The sequence below is a fragment of the Thalassophryne amazonica genome, chromosome 21, assembly GCF_902500255.1.
Source record: "Thalassophryne amazonica chromosome 21, fThaAma1.1, whole genome shotgun sequence".
Lineage (NCBI taxonomy): Eukaryota > Metazoa > Chordata > Actinopteri > Batrachoidiformes > Batrachoididae > Thalassophryne > Thalassophryne amazonica.
Genome location: NC_047123.1, coordinates 9,213,221 through 9,232,392, shown reverse-complemented (window position 1 = coordinate 9,232,392; position 19,172 = coordinate 9,213,221). Strand labels below are relative to the sequence as shown.

The 19,172-nt window shown below is 41.7% G+C and overlaps 1 protein-coding gene across 2 annotated transcripts in view; it reads left to right on the top strand.

Annotated features, from left to right (window-relative positions):
* The window catches only part of map3k5 (mitogen-activated protein kinase kinase kinase 5), a 158,308-nt gene that overhangs the window by 129,246 nt on the left and 9,890 nt on the right, over positions 1 to 19,172 (top strand). For both annotated transcript variants that reach the window (XM_034161719.1, XM_034161718.1), the window contains exons 19-28: positions 5,699 to 5,856; positions 6,509 to 6,686; positions 7,670 to 7,687; positions 8,052 to 8,229; positions 10,741 to 10,909; positions 10,991 to 11,176; positions 12,779 to 12,884; positions 13,904 to 14,147; positions 16,752 to 16,864; positions 18,490 to 18,611. In XM_034161719.1, coding sequence (XP_034017610.1) covers positions 5,699 to 5,856; positions 6,509 to 6,686; positions 7,670 to 7,687; positions 8,052 to 8,229; positions 10,741 to 10,909; positions 10,991 to 11,176; positions 12,779 to 12,884; positions 13,904 to 14,147; positions 16,752 to 16,864; positions 18,490 to 18,611 — 1,472 coding nt within the window. The remainder of the gene's footprint in view (positions 1 to 5,698; positions 5,857 to 6,508; positions 6,687 to 7,669; positions 7,688 to 8,051; positions 8,230 to 10,740; positions 10,910 to 10,990; positions 11,177 to 12,778; positions 12,885 to 13,903; positions 14,148 to 16,751; positions 16,865 to 18,489; positions 18,612 to 19,172) is intronic.

Here is a 19,172-nt window from a genome sequence, read left to right as displayed (position 1 = left end):
AGTTCAACAAAAAAAAATATTCCTTTGCCTTCCTGGCTGTCAAACTTTGTTGAACCATGAGGCCTTAACAGAAACACTACAGGAGTGTGTCGTTGCAGCTCGACTCGCTGATGCTGAGGTGCGAATGAACCCCATACAGACAACACCATGTGTCCCAGTCTGTCGGCACTTTTAGATCCTAAGATTCCTGTAAATATTACGGCGAGTAGCCGACTCGTGCTTGCTGAGTTGTTCCAGTCAGAGACGGTGGCTTTGGCACGACTCAGGCGTGTTTGTGCCTGCGTGATGTTGCCCACACAGAGGCTGATTGTAGCTCAGCGTGACCTCTCAGATTAGACCGTTTGGCAGCTGATTGGAGCAGACAGGAACGTAGACTGGGTGGTGGAGCCGTTTCAGGAAACCGCTTCTGCTTTTTATAGTTGTTTTTTTTTTTTTTTTTTCCTGCTGTAACATGTCCCTGCCCATTTCAACACAGTAGATTAGTTTCTAAAAGCAGCACATATGCAGCAGACTATTATTAGAACAAAGGAGTTCTTTGAATGTCGAGCCGAACATGTTACTTTGGACCGAGCTGAGATTCAACAGGCTCTTTGTCGCTGCTCCTTTCACGAAACCCTACGCGCTTTGCAACCACTTGGAAGCAAACTGGTCATTTGCAAGAACAGTCGCCACCACAAAATGGTTAAATTTGCAACCCATCTACAGTAGTGTTCAGAATAATAGTAGTGCTATGTGACTAAAAAGATTAATCCAGGTTTTGAGTATATTTCTTATTGTTACATGGGAAACAAGGTACCAGTAGATTCAGTAGATTCTCACAAATCCAACAAGACCAAACATTCATAATATGCACACTCTTAAGGCTATGAAATTGGGCTATTAGTAAAAAAAAGTAGAAAAGGGGGTGTTCACAATAATAGTAGTGTGGCATTCAGTCAGTGAGTTCGTCAATTCTGTGGAACAAACAGGTGTGAATCAGGTGTCCCCTATTTAAGGATGAAGCCAGCACCTGTTGAACATGCTTTTCTCTTTGAAAGCCTGAGGAAAATGGGACGTTCAAGACATTGTTCAGAAGAACAGTGTAGTTTGATTAAAAAGTTGATTGGAGAGGGGAGAACTTATACGCTGGTGCAAAAAATTATAGGCTATTCATCTACAATGATCTCCAATGCTTTAAAATGGACAAAAAAACCAGAGACACGTGGAAGAAAACGGAAAACAACCATCAAAATGGATAGAAGAATAACCAGAATGGCAAAGGCTCACCCATTGATCAGCTCAGGATGATCAAAGACAGTCTGGAGTTACCTGTAAGTGCTGTGACAGTTAGAAGATGCCTGTGTGAAGCTAATTTATTTGCAAGAATCCCCCGCAAAGTCCCTCTGTTAAATAAAAGACATGTGCAAGCATCATGATATGGGCATGTTTCTCCTATTATGGTGTTGGACCTATATATCGCATACCAGGTATCATGGATCAGTTTGGATATGTCAAAATACTTGAAGAGGTCATGTTGCCTTATGCTGAAGAGGACATGCCCTTGAAATGGGTGTTTCAACAAGACAATGACCCCAAGCACACTAGTAAACCAGCAAAATCTTGGTTCCAAACCAACAAAATTAATGCCTCGCAGATGTGAAGAAACCATGAAAAACTGTGGTTATACAACTAAATACTACTTTAGTGATTCACAGGATTGCTAAAAAAGCAGTTTGAACATAATAGTTTTGAGTTTGTAGCGTCAACAGCAGATGCTACTATTATTGTGAACACCCCCTTTTCTACTTTTTTTTTTACTAATAGCCCAATTTCATAGCCTTAAGAGTGTGCATATCATGAATGTTTAGTCTTCTGGTACCTTGTTTCCCATTTAACAATAAGAAATATACTCAAAACCTGCATTAATCTTTTTAGTCACATAGCACTACTATTATTCTGAACACTACTGTACATCGAGAGTTTTTTTTTTTCCCTTCCATGTACATCCATTTCTTTAACACATTTTTCATACAAATTGTAGTTGCCTGACTGAAATATTTTGTGATTTTTCCTTTTGAAACTTCTATGTTTAAATTATTCAGGTTTGCACTAGAACTTGACTGATGTATCAGTTTGCAGATAATATCGACTGATTTGCGAACATTTCGCAAATCAGTCGATCGTAAATCCAAATTTCGGGATTTGCATTATTTTTGCCAGTATGAAAATTTTTATATTATCAAATAAACGATACAGGAAAAACATTTTGGCTGTTGGAAATGGTGTCATGACATATGTTATCCAGCAGAAGGTGCTCAGATAGTATGTTGCCAAGCATGGCTGGGACCCCAACACCCTTACTCACATTAGCTACAAGAGGCATAGAGACCAGCTGCCATTCATTTTTAATCTGAGTGGGTGTTTTACAGCAACAGACAAGTGGTCGCCATGCCACCAGCTAGGCGGGGCCAAAATAGACGAGAACGTTATCTTCCAACCTTGAGGTATTTTCAAGCATTGCACTTGCATAGGTCATCATATGCATAAAATTACGTGGTTTTTTTTGCAGGTAAACTGTGTGAAAATAAGTAAAAATGAGCAGCCTCAAATCAAATCAATTTTATTTATATAGCGCCAAATCACAACAAACAGTTGCCCCAAGGCACCTTATATTGTAAGGCAAGGCCATACAATAATTACGGAAAAACCCCAACGGTCAAAACGACAGTGGGAAGGAAAAACTCCCTTTTAACAGGAAGAAACCTCCAGCAGAACCAGGCTCAGGGAGGGGCAGTCTTCTGCTGGGACTGGTTGGGGCTGAGGGAGAGAACCAGGAAAAAGACATGCAGTGGAGGGGAGCAGAGATCAATCACTAATGATTAAATGCAGAGTGGTGCATACAGAGCAAAAAGAGAAAGAAACACAGCAGTCTAAGTCTATAGCAGCATAACTAAGGGATGGTTCAGGGTCACCTGATCCAACCCTAACTATAAGCTTTAGCAAAAAGGAAAGTTTTAAGCCTAATCATAAAAGTAGAGAGGGTGTCTGTCTCCCTGATTTGAATTGGGAGCTGGTTCCACAGGAGAGGAGCCTGAAAGCTGAAGGCTCTCCCATTCAGGCACTTCTGATTTAAAGCTCTCTTTTTCAGAGGAGCTACAGCATCCAAAGTTGTCTTCAGTGAGGATGTAAAACTATTGACGAGATACTCTATCTCACTTACAGAGTTTAGGTAGCTACTCTGCACTGTGTTGGTATATGGCATTAGAGAACATAAAGAAGGAATCATATCCTTAAACCTAGTTACAGCGCTTTCTGAAAGACTTCTAGTGTAATGAAACTTATTCCCCACTGCTGGGTAGTCCATCAGAGTAAATGTAAATGTTATTAAGAAATGATCAGACAGAAGGGAGTTTTCAGGGAATACTGTTAAGTCTTCAATTTCCATACCATAAGTCAGAACAAGATCTAAGATATGATTAAAGTGGTGGGTGGACTCATTTACATTTTGAGCAAAGCCAATTGAGTCTAATAATAGATTAAATGCAGTGTTGAGGCTGTCATTCTCAGCATCTGTGTGGATGTTAAAATCGCCCACTATAATTATCTTATCTGAGCTAAGCACTAAGTCAGACAAAAGGTCTGAAAATTCACAGAGAAACTCACAGTAACGACCAGGAGGACGATAGATAATAACAAATAAAACTGGTTTTTGGGACTTCCAATTTGGATGGACAAGACTAAGAGTCAAGCTTTCAAATGAATTAAAGCTCTGTCTGGGTTTTTGATTAATTAATAAGCTGGAATGGAAGATTGCTGCTAATCCTCCGCCCCGGCCCGTGCTACGAGCGTTCTGACAGTTAGTGTGACTCGGGGGTGTTGACTCATTTAAACTAACATATTCATCCTGCTGTAACCAGGTTTCTGTTAGGCAGAATAAATCAATATGTTGATCAATTATTATATCATTTACCAACAGGGACTTAGAAGAGAGAGACCTAATGTTTAATAGACCACATTTAACTGTTTTAGTCTGTGGTGCAGTTGAAGGTGCTATATTATTTTTTCTTTTTGAATTTTATGCTTAAATAGATTTTTGCTGGTTATTGGTGGTCTGGGAGCAGGCACCGTCTCTACGGGGATGGGGTAATGAGGGGATGGCAGGGGGAGAGAAGCTGCAGAGAGGTGTGTAAGACTACAACTCTGCTTCCTGGTCCCAACCCTGGATAGTCACGGTTTGGAGGATTTAAGAAAATTGGCCAGATTTCTAGAAATGAGAGCTGCTCCATCCAAAGTGGGATGGATGCCGTCTCTCCTAACAAGACCAGGTTTTCCCCAGAAGCTTTGCCAATTATCTATGAAGCCCACCTCATTTTTTTTGGACACCACTCAGACAGCCAGCAATTCAGGGAGAACATGCAGCTAAACATGTCACTCCCGGTCCGATTGGGGAGGAGCCCAGAGAAAACTACAGAGTCTGACATTGTTTTTGCAAAGTTACACACTGATTCAATGTTAATTTAGTGACCTCCGATTGGCGTAATCGGGTGTCATTACTGCCGACGTGAATTACAATCTTACCAAATTTACGCTTAGCCTTAGCCAGCAGTTTCAAATTTCCTTCAATGTCGCCTGCTCTGGCCCCCGGAAGACAATTGACTATGGTTGCTGGTGTCGCTAACTTCACACTTCTCAAAACAGAGTCGCCAATAACCAGAGTTTGATCCTCGGCGGGTGTGTCGCCGAGTGGGGAAAAATGGTTAGAAATGTGAACGGGTTGGCGGTGTACACGGGGCTTCTGTTTTGGGCTACGCTTCCTCCTCACAGTCACCCAGTCGGCCTGCTTTCCCGGCTGCTCAGAATCTGCTGGAAGGGAACTAACGGCGGCTAAGCTACCTTGGTCCGCACCGACTACAGGGGCCTGGCTAGCTGTAGAATTTTCCACGGTGCGGAGCCGAGTCTCCAATTCGCCCAGCCTGGCCTCCAAAGCTACGAATAAGCTACACTTATTACAAGTACCATTACTGCTAAAGGAGGCCGAGGAATAACTAAACATTTCACACCCAGAGCAGAAAAGTGCAGGAGAGACAGGAGAAGCCGCCATGCTAAATCAGCTAAGAGCTAGTAGCTGCGCTAGGCTAGCGGATTCCTAAAAACACACAAAGTGAATAATGTGTAAATAATTTAGAGGTGATTCAGCAGAGGGAGTGCTTTAGTTAAGGCACGTGAAGATTACACTGTGAAACAAATCGTTATCTAGTTAACTAGATCAATCTAACTGCGCAGATTAAACAGCTAACAGATACAGCAACACACCACTGTGCTCCGGAACAGGAAGTGATACAATACCGCAGTGAGAGCCAACCACCAGTAGAGGCAAGCCGGCCTCGGCTTATTCTTGGAGGCCACATGATGCCGAGACCAAGACCAAGTCATTGCATGGCGAGGCCGAGTCCAAGGCATCAAAAAATCAGCCTCGAAACCTCCAACATTGATTAACATATTCAATTATGAACGTATGTATTCCTAACAAAACCAGCAGCTTAGGTGGACTGTATCAACATTTTGCCTGAAACAGGACCGTATTCGGCGACACCCGCTCAAACACTCAAATCCTGCCGATATCAGTCAATATTTGACTGATATTTTCAAAAACACGATCAAGAAATCTTTCCATTTCATGTTTGCCATCTTAAAAAGGTGCTGTTTTGTTGTTTTTCAGGCACACTACAGTATATGGCTCCCGAAATTATAGACAAGGGACCCAGGGGCTACGGGAAGCCAGCGGATATCTGGTCTCTGGGCTGCACCATCATTGAGATGGCAACTGGGAAACCACCTTTCTATGAACTGGGGGAACCACAAGCTGCCATGTTCAAGGTGAGACACACCAGTTGTGACCAATCACCAGGTTAATTACGGACTTTCAGCCTTACAGGTTATTAAAAGTTGCTTTGGATTGGGATCTTGTACAAAGTGTTTGTCTATAATACCAATAAGTAGGACCTACAATATCCATTCTTAAATTTGTGTATCACAGGGCAACATTTGTTCCACCTTACATTCACACCTATGGGCAATTTCAAGTCTCTGCTTATAGTAAAGCAACCAGTGTGAATAACGAATGCCTTCCTGTAGTGAGATGTCAGTGCTAAGAGATTTCAGAGTCGTCTCGAATGCAGCATTAGAGTGAAGCTCTTAACGGACGTGGACGTCACAGTGGAATCTCGTCATATCTATCACTGCTCTGTTACTTTTTCTTTGGCCAGCTTTCATTTCTATTACCAATGGAGGATGAGAAGACAGCACGCTGATGGATTGATTGCACCCGAGCACTAATTTTTTTTTTTTTTTTAAAGATGCATGTTGCACCATCATTCTGCCGCAGAAAGCAAATAGTTCAAAGAAATAATTACAAACTGACTGCTGCTATGACATTCATGTCTGTGATGAGCGTATGCAAACCGCCAACCACAACTGTAGATCTCACATCCCACTCTTGAATATGTTGTTGGTTTGTACTTTTCTGCAGGTGGGCATGTTTAAAATCCACCCAGAGATTCCAGATTCCATGTCCCTGGAAGCCAAGGCCTTCATCCTGCGCTGCTTCGAGCCCGACCCGGATCGTCGTGCAACAGCTTTCGACCTCCTCACTGATGAATTCCTCACAGTCACCAGTCGCAAGAGGAAAAGCAAGAGTAGCGTCACAGGTGCATATGAAATTTTGGTAGATTGTTAGTAAGGGTTTAAAAGGCCATGTTGATATTTTTCCTGTGTTGCTGGAACTGCAAAGTAATGCTATCGAATCATAAATGCATCAACTGAACTCACAAGCATATTGACGAAAAAATACACAATAACAGTGGACACGTTAAAGTGTCTGTGCAGTGAAGAAGGACGAGACTGTGAGCGGTTCATCTGTGGTGATAAAAATATAATGTGGCCACATTTTGGAGCACTCAAAAGGGTACTGCGCATGCACAAGATACAATTTGATTAATTTGCTCCCACGTTTGAGTAGTTTGTGCACCAAGTTGAGCATGCACAGAGTGTGTTTAATCAAGAGTGACACTGGCTGACAGATGTTGTTATTATTGTCTATTTATGTGAATAATAACAAACACTGAAATACATTTATTGAGCACAATTTTTTTTTTTTTCTTTTGCTTAGAGACACATGGATGCAGATGTAGGAATGAACAGGTTAATTATTTATCTCATGTGCTGGAGTTGACAAAATTATAGGAACAAATTATATGTTGCACACACAGTAGCATTTCAAGTGCTATAGTCCCCCACTTAAAATCTTCATGAATCAGCAGCTGATTCATGATTTTAAGTGCCGCCTTAAGAAGACTTGATTGGGTGCATGCCATTTTTAAATCAAGCAAAATAGAATTTTATTAAAAATTTAAAAAGGGCATGCATCCATCCAAGTCTTCCTAAGGCAGCACTTAAAATCTTCATGAATCAACACTTTTCGTAAAAAAAACACAAAAAAAAAACACACACACACAAAACACACCATTCATTTTTTTTCAATTCCAAAATAGCCCCAGACCAGGACAAGAGCATTGTGGAAGAAAAAAATATTGTGGCATTCTCTGTACATGTGAATATTACTCAAAGAAGGTGATGTAGAATTGTTTTCTGATCCAAGCTGATCAATACTTTGTTTTGTATTTTCCTGCAGCTCTGTCACCAGGTTCAGGTGAGTTACATTCACTACTTTACATTTTCAGCATATTTGCCACTAGAGGTCCTTCTTCATACACGATTCTAACCGTAACCCACCAAACATCTGCTGAGGAGTATCTAGGCTGCACTTTTTTTTTTCCTGCTATGTAGCCACCTGCTGAACACGACTTTGCCCTTTCAAAGTACTTAAAATAGAAATGGTAGACATGCTGTTCCAAATACTACAATGTCTGTATGAACCCTTATTTGTCCTCTCTGACTGTCGTCTTTCTGCCCAATAACTCGGACAAAACTCCAAAATGACCCATTAGAATCAGATTTCTGATTTTCTCGTTGTTTTGCCATCAGCACTTTAACTCCTTGTTTTTGTCCTTCAGAGTATCTACGCAGCATCTCCCTGCCAGTGCCAGTGGTGGTGGAGGACACCAGCAGTAGCAGCGAGTACGGCTCGGTCTCCCCCGACAACGACCTCGGCACCAACCCTTTTATCTTCAAGCCTAGCGTCAAGTGTTACAGCGAGAAGGACGTCAAAGGACCGAGGTCCCTCTTCCTCAGGTCGGATGAGTGCGGACCTATGCCTGTTTGGTAGAGACCACAGTCTTATTTTATGGGTCATCAAGGTCAGGTCAAGTCTGAGAGCTTGTGCTGGTTGGAACCACCTTGGATTCTCGATGCCAATCACCCAGGTAGACAACTGATCTATACCCAGGTCTCCAAAAGGGACCATCTATCTGCCAAATACCAAGTGAAAAGCCATTGGGGCCCTCGACAGTGAGGCACCTGCATGCTAGATCTTGCCCAGAGAAGTGTGCCATATGGCTAAAATGTCAATGGCACAGTCAAACCAGGGCTACCCAAGGATCCCTCAAAGAGACGTAGTACCAAAGACATCCAGCCATCAGCTTGCATCATTGGTTAGTGTCTCACAACCATTCACTAAGACAGGACACACCATGAACTGAAACAGTTAGATCTTTGTTCTCCTGCAACAATGATTGGAGGTGATGGTCTAGTGGTTAAGCAGTGGGCTCAAGACCAGAGGATCCTCGGTTCAAACCCACATCTGGCCCGAAAATCCCTAAGGGCCCTTGGGTAAGGTTCTTAATCCCCAAGTTGTCCCGATGTGTCGTGAGCACCTTGTGTGGCAGCACCCTCACATCGGACTGAATGTGAGGCATTACTGTAAAGCGCTTTGAGCTTCTGATATAGATGGAAGAGTGCTACATAAATGCAGTCAGTCTATTTAACAATGTGGCTATCACCAAAAGCCTGTGTTTTGCGACGTCATGACTCCATAAATTCTTCCGAGGCATCTCATGATGTCAAAGGCTGAGGACTCCGAGACATGAACACTGAATGTCTCTACATCTCAACACTTTAGTCAAAATGTCTGTGTCTGTCTGCTTGTCTCTTAATCTTTCTGACATGGTTACTTGTGCTTACACATCCAGTTTGTGCTCGTCTAATGTGTTAGAATCATGGTGGGTGGTAGACAGTTGGCAGGTGGCATTTCTCAAGTTGGCACCCTCCACCCTCGAGGGTTTGCTGATTAAACCATGATGTCTTTGTCGGACTTTAACCCTAACACACGGGACTAGAGTACCAAATCCAGCCTCAACGGGTTTAACTCTTTAAAACTCAGAAGGGTGGAAATATTCTCTTAACCATGCTCTTGCTTGGACAACCAGCTGTGTTGTCAACAAAACTGCCAGTATTCCACCAGTTGGCAGCCCAGGGTCCTCGGACTGCATAGAACCTCTGGATTTGTGTGCTGCAAATAATGAGCTTAACATTTTACTGATGTTTTCACTGTGCAGTGGCAGTGACACATCCATATGATGTGAGTAATAATGGACCTGTTCGTAAAACGTTCCACTGTGTGTTGTTGCCGCTGATAATCCTGATGTTGCCTCAGCCGTTCATGTGCACATTTCATCTGTTAGACTCATCGTCTTAATTTCTGAGGACGTGCACAAATTAAGCACCAAATAGATGCAGAATACACAAAGCCGCAGCTATACTTCCGGAATTGATTTTCTCCTGAGGCAATAAAGTTGTAATTTTTGTGGAAAAAAAAACATAAATTTGTGAGGAAAAATTTGGGTATCCTCTAAGATTATAAAGTCACAAATCTGCAAGGAAAAAAGTCACACATTTGCAACCAGGGGGAAAAATGACAAATTTGTGAGAAAAAGACATATTTGTGCAATAAAAACTCTCAAATTTATTTTTGTTTTTGTGAGAACAAAATCAGAAATCTGCAAAAGAAAAAGTTGCAAACGTGTGAGAATTAACTCAAATTTTTTGAGGAAAAATGGATGTAAAAGAAAGTCACAAATGTGCGAGAGAAAGAGTGAAGCATTGTGTTTCTGTGACATTAAAAAAAGCCTCACTATTTCCGTTTTCTCTCTCTCTCTTAAATATGTGACTTGAATCTCAAAGAATCATTTTTATCCTTTTTGCAAATTTATGACTGTCTCAGAGAATATTTCAGGTTTTTTTCCTCATAAATTTATGAGTAAATTAATTTTTTTTTTTTCTCAAAATCCTTTTTAAAAACAACACCTGTCGTGGACAACAGTTGACCTGTTTCTGGCTTTTTGTTTTTTTTTTAATGTATCCTTCTCGGACTGATGTCATTATCTTCAGGAGATTGGTTGTTGTGGGCATTAATCATCCTGTTTGTTCTCCTTTGGTTTCCACTGGTGCATAAATGTGTGGTTTTTATGTTTTAAGGACACATTTTCTGCGTGTCTGTGGAGTATTTTTAGCTCCAGCATTAATATGTTTTACTGGACACCTGGTGACCTGCATTAGATCATTTAAAAGCTGCATAACATGACTCATTTAACCTTATTTGACATTTAACCCGTGATGTCAAAGTTAAATCACGGCTGACGCACATGTGAGACTAATTTTCATTTGTATGCTTTTGGTTGCAAATAATTTCATGTCCACTGTTTTTAAACTGGAAAATTAACAGTCAGAAATATAGCGTCGGTTAAAAAGGTTAAAAAAAAAAAAAAAAGGTTAAAAAGAATCTTTTCTTCTTCTTCTTGGTTTTAGCATTCCAGTGGAGAACTTTGAGGACCACAGTGCGCCTCCATCTCCAGACGAGAAGGATTCAGGTTTCTTTATGCTTCGGAAGGACAGCGAGCGCCGGGCGACCCTGCACCAAATCCTGACTGATGACCGGGACATGGTGGTGTCCAATCTGATGGAGGCACTCACACAGGTCAGTGATTGAGCTCAAAACTGCCGCTGACGTACACTGATCCTAAATCACCTCCGCTTCCCTGTGTCATCTTGCTCTCAGGGCACTGAGGTCCTGAAACTGAAGCCTCAGCACATCTCCACACTTGTGGCAAGTCTGGCCGACTTTGTCCGGATGGCAGACCGCAAGATCATCGCCAACACGTTGTCTCAGCTGAAGCTGGAGCTGGATTTTGACAGCACGGCCATCAGCCAGCTGCAGGTCGTCCTGTTCGGCTTCCAGGATGCTGTAAGTATCAAACACGGAGACACAGACGGAAAAAGACAAATGATGCAAAACAAATCTGCCCCAGCAGCCGTGAAGCTCTGCAGTGAGGGATGGTGATGATCTTTCACTGCAGAAATGAAACAGAAGAAATGTGTCTTACCTTTGAATGTGCATTCCATAAAAATGTTCATCTGTTCTCCTCCTCTGAAAATGTAGTTATGCAATCAACAAGTCAGTAGTACAGAGCGTGTGGATGTTAATCTTTTTATTTTTTTTATTTTTTTTTGTATTACATAACCCTGTAAAGATGTGGCTCTGGTGCCCCCTGTTTGATCTCAATAAAACTAGTAGTGAGTAATGCTTGTGGTAGATTACTGCATAAGCTAATATTGAATACCAGCAGAAATCAAACATTAAAGGGGTCATCTGTTGCATGAAATTTCAATAACTGTGCAGAATAGAAAAGCATGAGAATGTTAATGCAAAATATAACACAATGCTAAAATACCCTCAGTCATATGAGCATAAAAATAGGAAACAGAATGTGACCTTTTGACCTCTTAAAATAGGTCAAGGTTAGCCATCATAGAACTTGTCCAAGGTCTGTGTCTCAAGAATGCTCCCTGTGAATTTGAAGACCCTGGTAATAACATGACTGGACTTATGCTGAGCACAGACAGATGGACAGATGCAAAGTCTTCACAATACCTGAAGGCCATATTTTGGCCTCAGATAAAAATAAAAGCATTAATAAAGCTCATATCCTCACCAAGGCCCAACAGGTCTGTGTGTCTGTCCTCCAGGGCAGGTGGGGGCGCTGTTTTAACAGTACAAATAACATGGAAATCCATGAGTCAGTATAAACTGATCCTGGATCCTCATCTACCTCAACTATCTCATCAGTTTCCATGACACAAGCTGTATCGCTTCATCAGAAAAGAGATATCCTACTTGTAGACAAATACATCATTTGCAGATGCACATTAGTGTAAGGATAACTCTGGTGCAGTGCATCAAATGGTTTCATTTATGTTTTAATTGCGCATGGTCGCTTTCAAATAAACATGTTAACTGCAAACATTACGCAGTATGTAGTAGGACATATCAAAAAGGGCAATTCTTACCCATTTTCTGCAATCTTGGGCTTGTACGCGGTCGTATAACATACAGGAGCGTTTGCTTTTGTTCTCGCAAACATTAGATTTCAGGTAACCTGCCCCCTGGTGGCCACAGTTTGTATTGAAATGCACCCAACATGGAATATTTTGCAGATTTTGATGTGTTTAAGATATTGTGTACACAAAGGTTCCAAGACCCTGCCCCCTGGTGGATACAATTAGAATTCAAATGGATCCAAAGTCAAGACCTTAGTGAGGTGATCTTGTGTACCAGCTTTGACTTTGATACAGAAGGTTTTACAGACTGAGGCCACAGTTAGAATTGAAACGTGCCAAATACTGAACTTGTCCAAGATCTCCATCAAGTTATCAACCACATGGATCCACAGGCAGACGTGCTTACGCGGATTTGAGCGGTTCCTAGAGATGCTTTGCCCTCGCCAACGCAGGTAAAAATGGAAACGTGCGCAATATGAGAACATTGTTTGTTTCTTAACTTCAACAGGTAAACAAAGTCCTGAGAAACCACAACATCAAACCTCATTGGATGTTCGCCCTGGACAACATCATACGCAAAGCTGTGCAGACCGCCATCACCATCCTGGTGCCGGGTAAGTTCACCAAAGATCCCACCAAAGAGCTCTGAGTATGTTATTGCTGCTCCCTGAAGGCAGCAGGCAGACCTGAGACCAAGTGGAATCAACGCCTGTAAGACACCGATGTGACACAATGACAGACAAAGACGGCAAAATCAGCCACGTGTGCAACGTAGATCGGTGCCAGTGCCGCTCTGAGTGACTGGACAATATGAGTTTTAAAACTATACCTGGATTCCTGCACAGCTGAGTCAGGAAGATTATTGATATGACGAGGTTAAGGTCAACAAAGGGTCATTGCAAGGTGTAAAGTCTTCTGCCTCGACTCTTACACTGACGTAGCACGTGTGTCTTAAAGGTGCTGTATGGAGTTTTCCACCAAACCTTGACTATTATCCAACTTCCGAGCCTCCCGGAAGAGGAAAAAGCTGCAGTTCCTTGAGACTGGGTGTAACAGTGAGAACATTCCCATAGAAGCCCATGTTAAACTGTCCAAATTTAAAGGCAAAATTAATGTTTACAGCCTGGTAAGGGAAAAAAAAAAGGTTTTGGTGACAAAAGCCACTTTCTGCCTTCCTGACAGTTGTACAGGGGGTGATAAAGTTATGCGTAATAAGGGGTTTGGGCTCTCTGAGTGACAGGTGGTCTGTGCCGCTAATCCGAGAGTTAAGACCTTGAGGCGCAGATGCCGCTAGCCATGGCTGGTACCCATTATGGACTGACCATGTCTGTCCTGTATGAGCATTTTATTACAAATATGTTTTGTTGTGCGGTTAATTGTCTTAGTTAGTGTGGCAAGCTAATTACTGTTAGCTAACGCTAATCACGGCTTGTATTTTCTTTTAATACGGTCTGTCAGTAGTCAAACGTGCCATGTCAGTGTGATGTCAACATTTTGACAGCGGCTTTATTTAAAGAGTGTGTGTGTGTGTGTGTGTGTGTGTGTGTGTGTGTGTGTGTGTGTGTGTGTGTGTGTGTGTGTGTGTGTGTGTGTGTGTGTGTGTGTGTGTGTGTGTGTGTGTGTGTGTACACAGAGCTGAGGCCTCACTTCAGCTTGACCTCAGAGAGCGACCACGCTGACCAAGAGGACGTAGATGACGACGCGGAGCCAGAGAGACGCTCCGCCCTCCGTAGCCGGGCTCCACCCATCGCCACTCACGACGACACTGTGGCCACTTCTGGCGTGAGCACACTGAGTTCCACTGTGTCGCACGACTGCCACAATGCACAGCACTCTGTGAGCATGGAGCTGGGCAGGATGAAGCTGGAGACCAACAGGTGTTCACGAACATCTTCTGCAGTTACACTTTGTACATGAACGGCTGATACTGAGTCCACAACACAAAATACGTGCAGCAACTACAGCTTTCAAATTCACCATAAGCCTGAACTGAGGAAGAGACGGACACTTCCAGAACATGATGTCCTACTTGATATGGCATGTGATGTATTATATACAGCAATGAGGGGAACCGGACACAGTCTCAAGTCCATATATGCAATTAATATCCATATTTTATGCAAAAATCCATGTTGTATTGCACCTGTTTTACACCAAATGTGTTGTGTGCATGTGGTGGCGGAGCCCATGAATAGTGCAGCAGATAACAGAATATTTACAGTGGAATCCTGCAAATGGTGATACAAGCACCAAATTCTGCACACAAGTTCTCCTTTGACATTACTCTTTTAAAAAAAACGATTGGCCACTTGAATATTCAGTAGGCAGCAAGGTAGTGGTCAACTAAAGAATCACACAGGTGTAAAATTAAAAGATGCTCCAATCAGATTGAAAGCTATACCACATTGTCTGATCATAAAGATTCCAAAAAGGTATAGTTTGGACTATCTATGACTGAATATTTTGGAGTTATGGGGTAAAAACCGAAAGAATGGCGACAAAGGTCAATTTCAATTTGTGCAGGGGTCAAAGTTAAAGTTGTTCCAGTTTTGGTAAAAGTGATGCAAATTATTGGTTGAGTTAATAGAATTTTTAAAAGGAATAGTTTGCACCATGTGTCATGCTCAGTTATCACGTTAACATATGTCATAGTGTTATGTGTCGGACGCAGCTCGGAGAACCGACCAGCGTTTGAAAGACCCAGTATGAAATAAGCAGAGCACGGTACAAAGGCTAACTGAATTTAATACATAACAGTGATAATAACAAAAGATAATATAACAAAAAGGTGCGGTCTGGCGTGGTGCGTTCCCAGCAGCGCTAACGGTCCGGAGCCAGAAGCTGTTTCGGACTCAAGGACCCCGCCGACACCCCCCAGGTGGCCGCAACAACCGAGTCTGTGAAAGAAGGAACCATTATGTGAGTCCACACTCTACACACAGAACACTTAAAGGTGTACAAACAGCAAACACTTCCTGGCTTGATTGCTGATCAGCTTCCCAACCTGCAGGCATGGAACATCCCGTTCACAAAACTCCACCGCAGTGGAAGCTGATACATGACTAACATACAGCTCAATACAATAAGGTGTGAGGGACACCACATTTACTGACTGTATAACTGTTAGTCACAAAATCCAACGTACCTCAGGAAGTGTGCTGACGAGCGTGAGACCTCACCCCCTCCTCTTTCACAGACTGTGCATCAAACCTGGACATTCTCAGCGTCCGCTGCTGATGAGATGGCTCCCAAGACGACGATCTCACCCGTCTGGTCACAAGGTCGAGTCTCTGGCAAATACACACTGTGCACTCCAGTCTTAAATGCCAACATGCTCCAATCCATCCAGATGCACCTCAGCTGTGAGTCCTGACGAGTCGCAGGTGATCAGGGTGAGGTCCTGACAGCCTCAGCAACACAGCCACTCAGTCCCAAATGCACGCCACCTGGGAGGAAACCAAACGACAAACAAACCGGCAGCCAGGCCCCCCCAGCCATATAACATCATAGAATCCAATGGTCGTTAACATTGTTTGACCTTTATTTTGGAGACCAAGCATTCAACACTGTCAAAACTATTCCATTTATTAATCCTATTAGCTCAACTAATAATGTGCACCACTTTTATCAAAATTGAAGCAACTTTAACTTTTGACCCCTGTACAAACTGAAAGTGACCTTTGTCACCAATCTTGCTGTTTTTACCCCATAACTCCATAACATTCCATCACAGATAGTCCAGACTATACCTTTTTGGAATATTTATGATCAGACAAATAATGTGGTGTAGTTTTAAATATGATTGGAGCATTTTTATATTTTGACCCCTGTGTAATTCTTCAATTGACCCCCTACTTGGTTGCCTATTGGAAATTCAAGTGGCCATTTGTTTTTTTTGTTTGTTTGTTTTTTTTTTTTGTTTTTCAAGAGAGTAATGTCTGAGGAGTATTTGTACTGAATTTGGTGCTTTTTTCAAGTTATCTGCTGCACTAGAAATGCCACGTCTTTACACCAGCACCATTTTTACTGCGTTCCTGTCGTCGCTGCTACATCCATATCATTTGTCTTTGATGATGACTGTCCCCAACACTCTAATCTTCTGTAGAGTATAACTTTTGTTTGCTTATGTTTTCACTCCTGTTTGTTTGTTTGTCTGTCTATGAATATCCAGATAAGGCAAAAACTGATTCTATTTTCAAGGTCAAAGGTCAAAGCCTTTAAAAATCTTGGAAAATTGGAAAAAAAAACCTCTCCTTTAACATTGAGCGAATTTTCAAAAATTCATAACTCTGTTAAAAGTGAGTTAACACTCACAAAAGTAACAAAAGTAAAAAGTGTTAAGTGAGTTGCCAGAAGTGATGATTTGGTGATGTGGACTCATTATTGCATGTGTCAAATGTCAAAAAATAATAATAATAAAAAAAAGGGTACTAAATCTATAAACGGGAGCGATTTCCTCCCTGATCAATTTCTGTTTCCAGGCTCCTGGAGGAGCTGCTGGAGAAGGAGAGAGAATACCAGGCCATCCTTCAACAGGTTCTAGAGGAGAGGGAGCAGGAGATCAGACTACTGAAGCTGCAGACTGAGCCTGCAGGTACACGCGCAGTCCCACTTCCACAACCTGATGTTCTGCTTTTGGCTGCAGCACTTTGAGATCTGTCACGCTTCAATGCTCCTTTAACAGAGAACATTTCTGGAGTGTGACCGACACTAAACATCAAATCAACTTGGAACAGATATGAAAGCGCACTTCCACGGCGGGTTCTTTACTCTTTTTGGTTGAGTTTTTCCGCTGTAGTTCAGTGCTCAGGGAGGTTTGTGTCATTTTTCAAAAAGGATAAAGACGTGTGGAAATGGATGGAGTTCAAGTAAAAAATGAAAGCGGTTTGTGGTGAGGAGCAGACGCAGTGAAATTCAGAAACCTGTTTGAGTCGCTTGTCTTCTCTTGGACTCTTGTGACCCAAATCAGCTGCACCTGTTCTCGCTGATTCATCACGTTCACTCGCTTGTCAGGGAGGCCTTGTCAACCAGTGACTAGATGTGGAATAAGTTGTTCTTCTTAGAAGTTTGTTTATACAACGGCTAAGACCAAGCTTTACTAAATTATAAATAACTTTTTAATGATATAAGATAGAAACTTACTTTTTTATTTATTTATTTATTGGTTCACCGTCACATGGTTTTCCAAAATCCAATCTTAGGGCAGATTTACCTCACGTGAAAAGCCAAAGATCCTTTTCTGAGACAAACTGAGACAAACATCAATTTCAGTTTATACAGGGGTCAAAAGATGAAGTTACTCCAACTTTGGAAAAAGGTGATGCAAATTATTGGTTGAGCTATTAGGATTAATAAATGGAATAGTTTTCACTGTGTTGAATGTTTGGTCTCCAAAGTAAAGGTCAACCAAGGTCAGCTGGACCATTGGATTCTATGACAGTTACTCTGTAACTTAATAACTAAGCATGACAAAAGGTGCAAAACTGTTCTTTTAAAAGAAACCAACCAATTTTGCTCGCGGTCTCTGACATCACCCAGTTGAAACGTGATGTCTCAAAGGCTGAACTGGGGATGATTATTCATGTTTTCATCTCACCTCACTTGGATTATTATAATTCACGTTTCGCCTTTCTTAATTTCAAAAAAATGAATAAATAATTATCTTAAAAGTCTTCTAGCTGGATCCAACAGGGGAATCAGTATTAATCTGATTTAGCTCCTCCCCGTTGGCTCCCCGTTATCTTGTGTTGAGTTTTAGAGCACCTCGTTACATTTTTTGACCTGTTAAAGATGAACATTTCTGTCTGACATCTCAAATCTTCAGAGATTACTGATGGGCTCATGCATTTGTTTAAAAATCAGAAATGGCTAAACCCCAGAATTTTTATTTATTTATTTTTTTAATCAGCTAAGGACGATTTATTCAGGGGTTTTTGGTAGCATTTTTGTGTTTATGGTTTTACATATAACTTAGTTTTATATTTTAATCATGGTTTTTGACTTCTTTACATTATGTTCTTGAAAAGTGCTAGACCTACTTTTGTTATTGCTCCCATTTTTCCACGGGTTGAAGTCCTGTGTAACATCTCAGGTTTCTGCACAAAAAAAGCCTTATTTCTGATTATTTTTTCCAGAAATTTGCAGTTAAAAATAATAATACTTTGTAATCCATGCAGGGTGTGTGTGATGGTGCACTTTCTTTAACTTCTTCTCTGACAGGCGTTCCCACATCCTCAGTTGGCCTTGAGAGACGATGCAGTCCGTCTTCAAACAGATATGAGGACCCGGAGCTGACCCGCTGGCTGCAGCTGTATGGTGTAGATCAGGACACCATAGACAGGGTGGGACAGCTGCTCTAATACCTTTCATTAATATCCGCAACGTTATTCTTTACTACTCGTGTTTAAAAAAAAAAATGGTTATACTTATATCTATTTAATTAATCATATTGGCAAAGCTTCTGGGGAAAACCTGGTCTTGTTAGGAGAGACGGCATCCATCCCACTTTGGATGGAGCAGCTCTCATTTCTAGAAATCTGGCCAATTTTCTTAAATCCTCCAAACCGTGACTATCCAGGGTTGGGACCAGGAAGCAGAGTTGTAGTCTTACACACCTCTCTGCAGCTTCTCTCCCCCTGCCATCCCCTCATTACCCCATCCCCGTAGAGACGGTGCCTGCTCCCAGACCACCAATAACCAGCAAAAATCTATTTAAGCATAAAAATTCAAAAAGAAAAATAATATAGCACCTTCAACTGCACCACAGACTAAAACAGTTAAATGTGGTCTATTAAACATTAGATCTCTCTCTTCTAAGTCCCTGTTGGTAAATGATATAATAATTGATCAACATATTGATTTATTCTGCCTAACAGAAACCTGGTTACAGCAGGATGAATTTG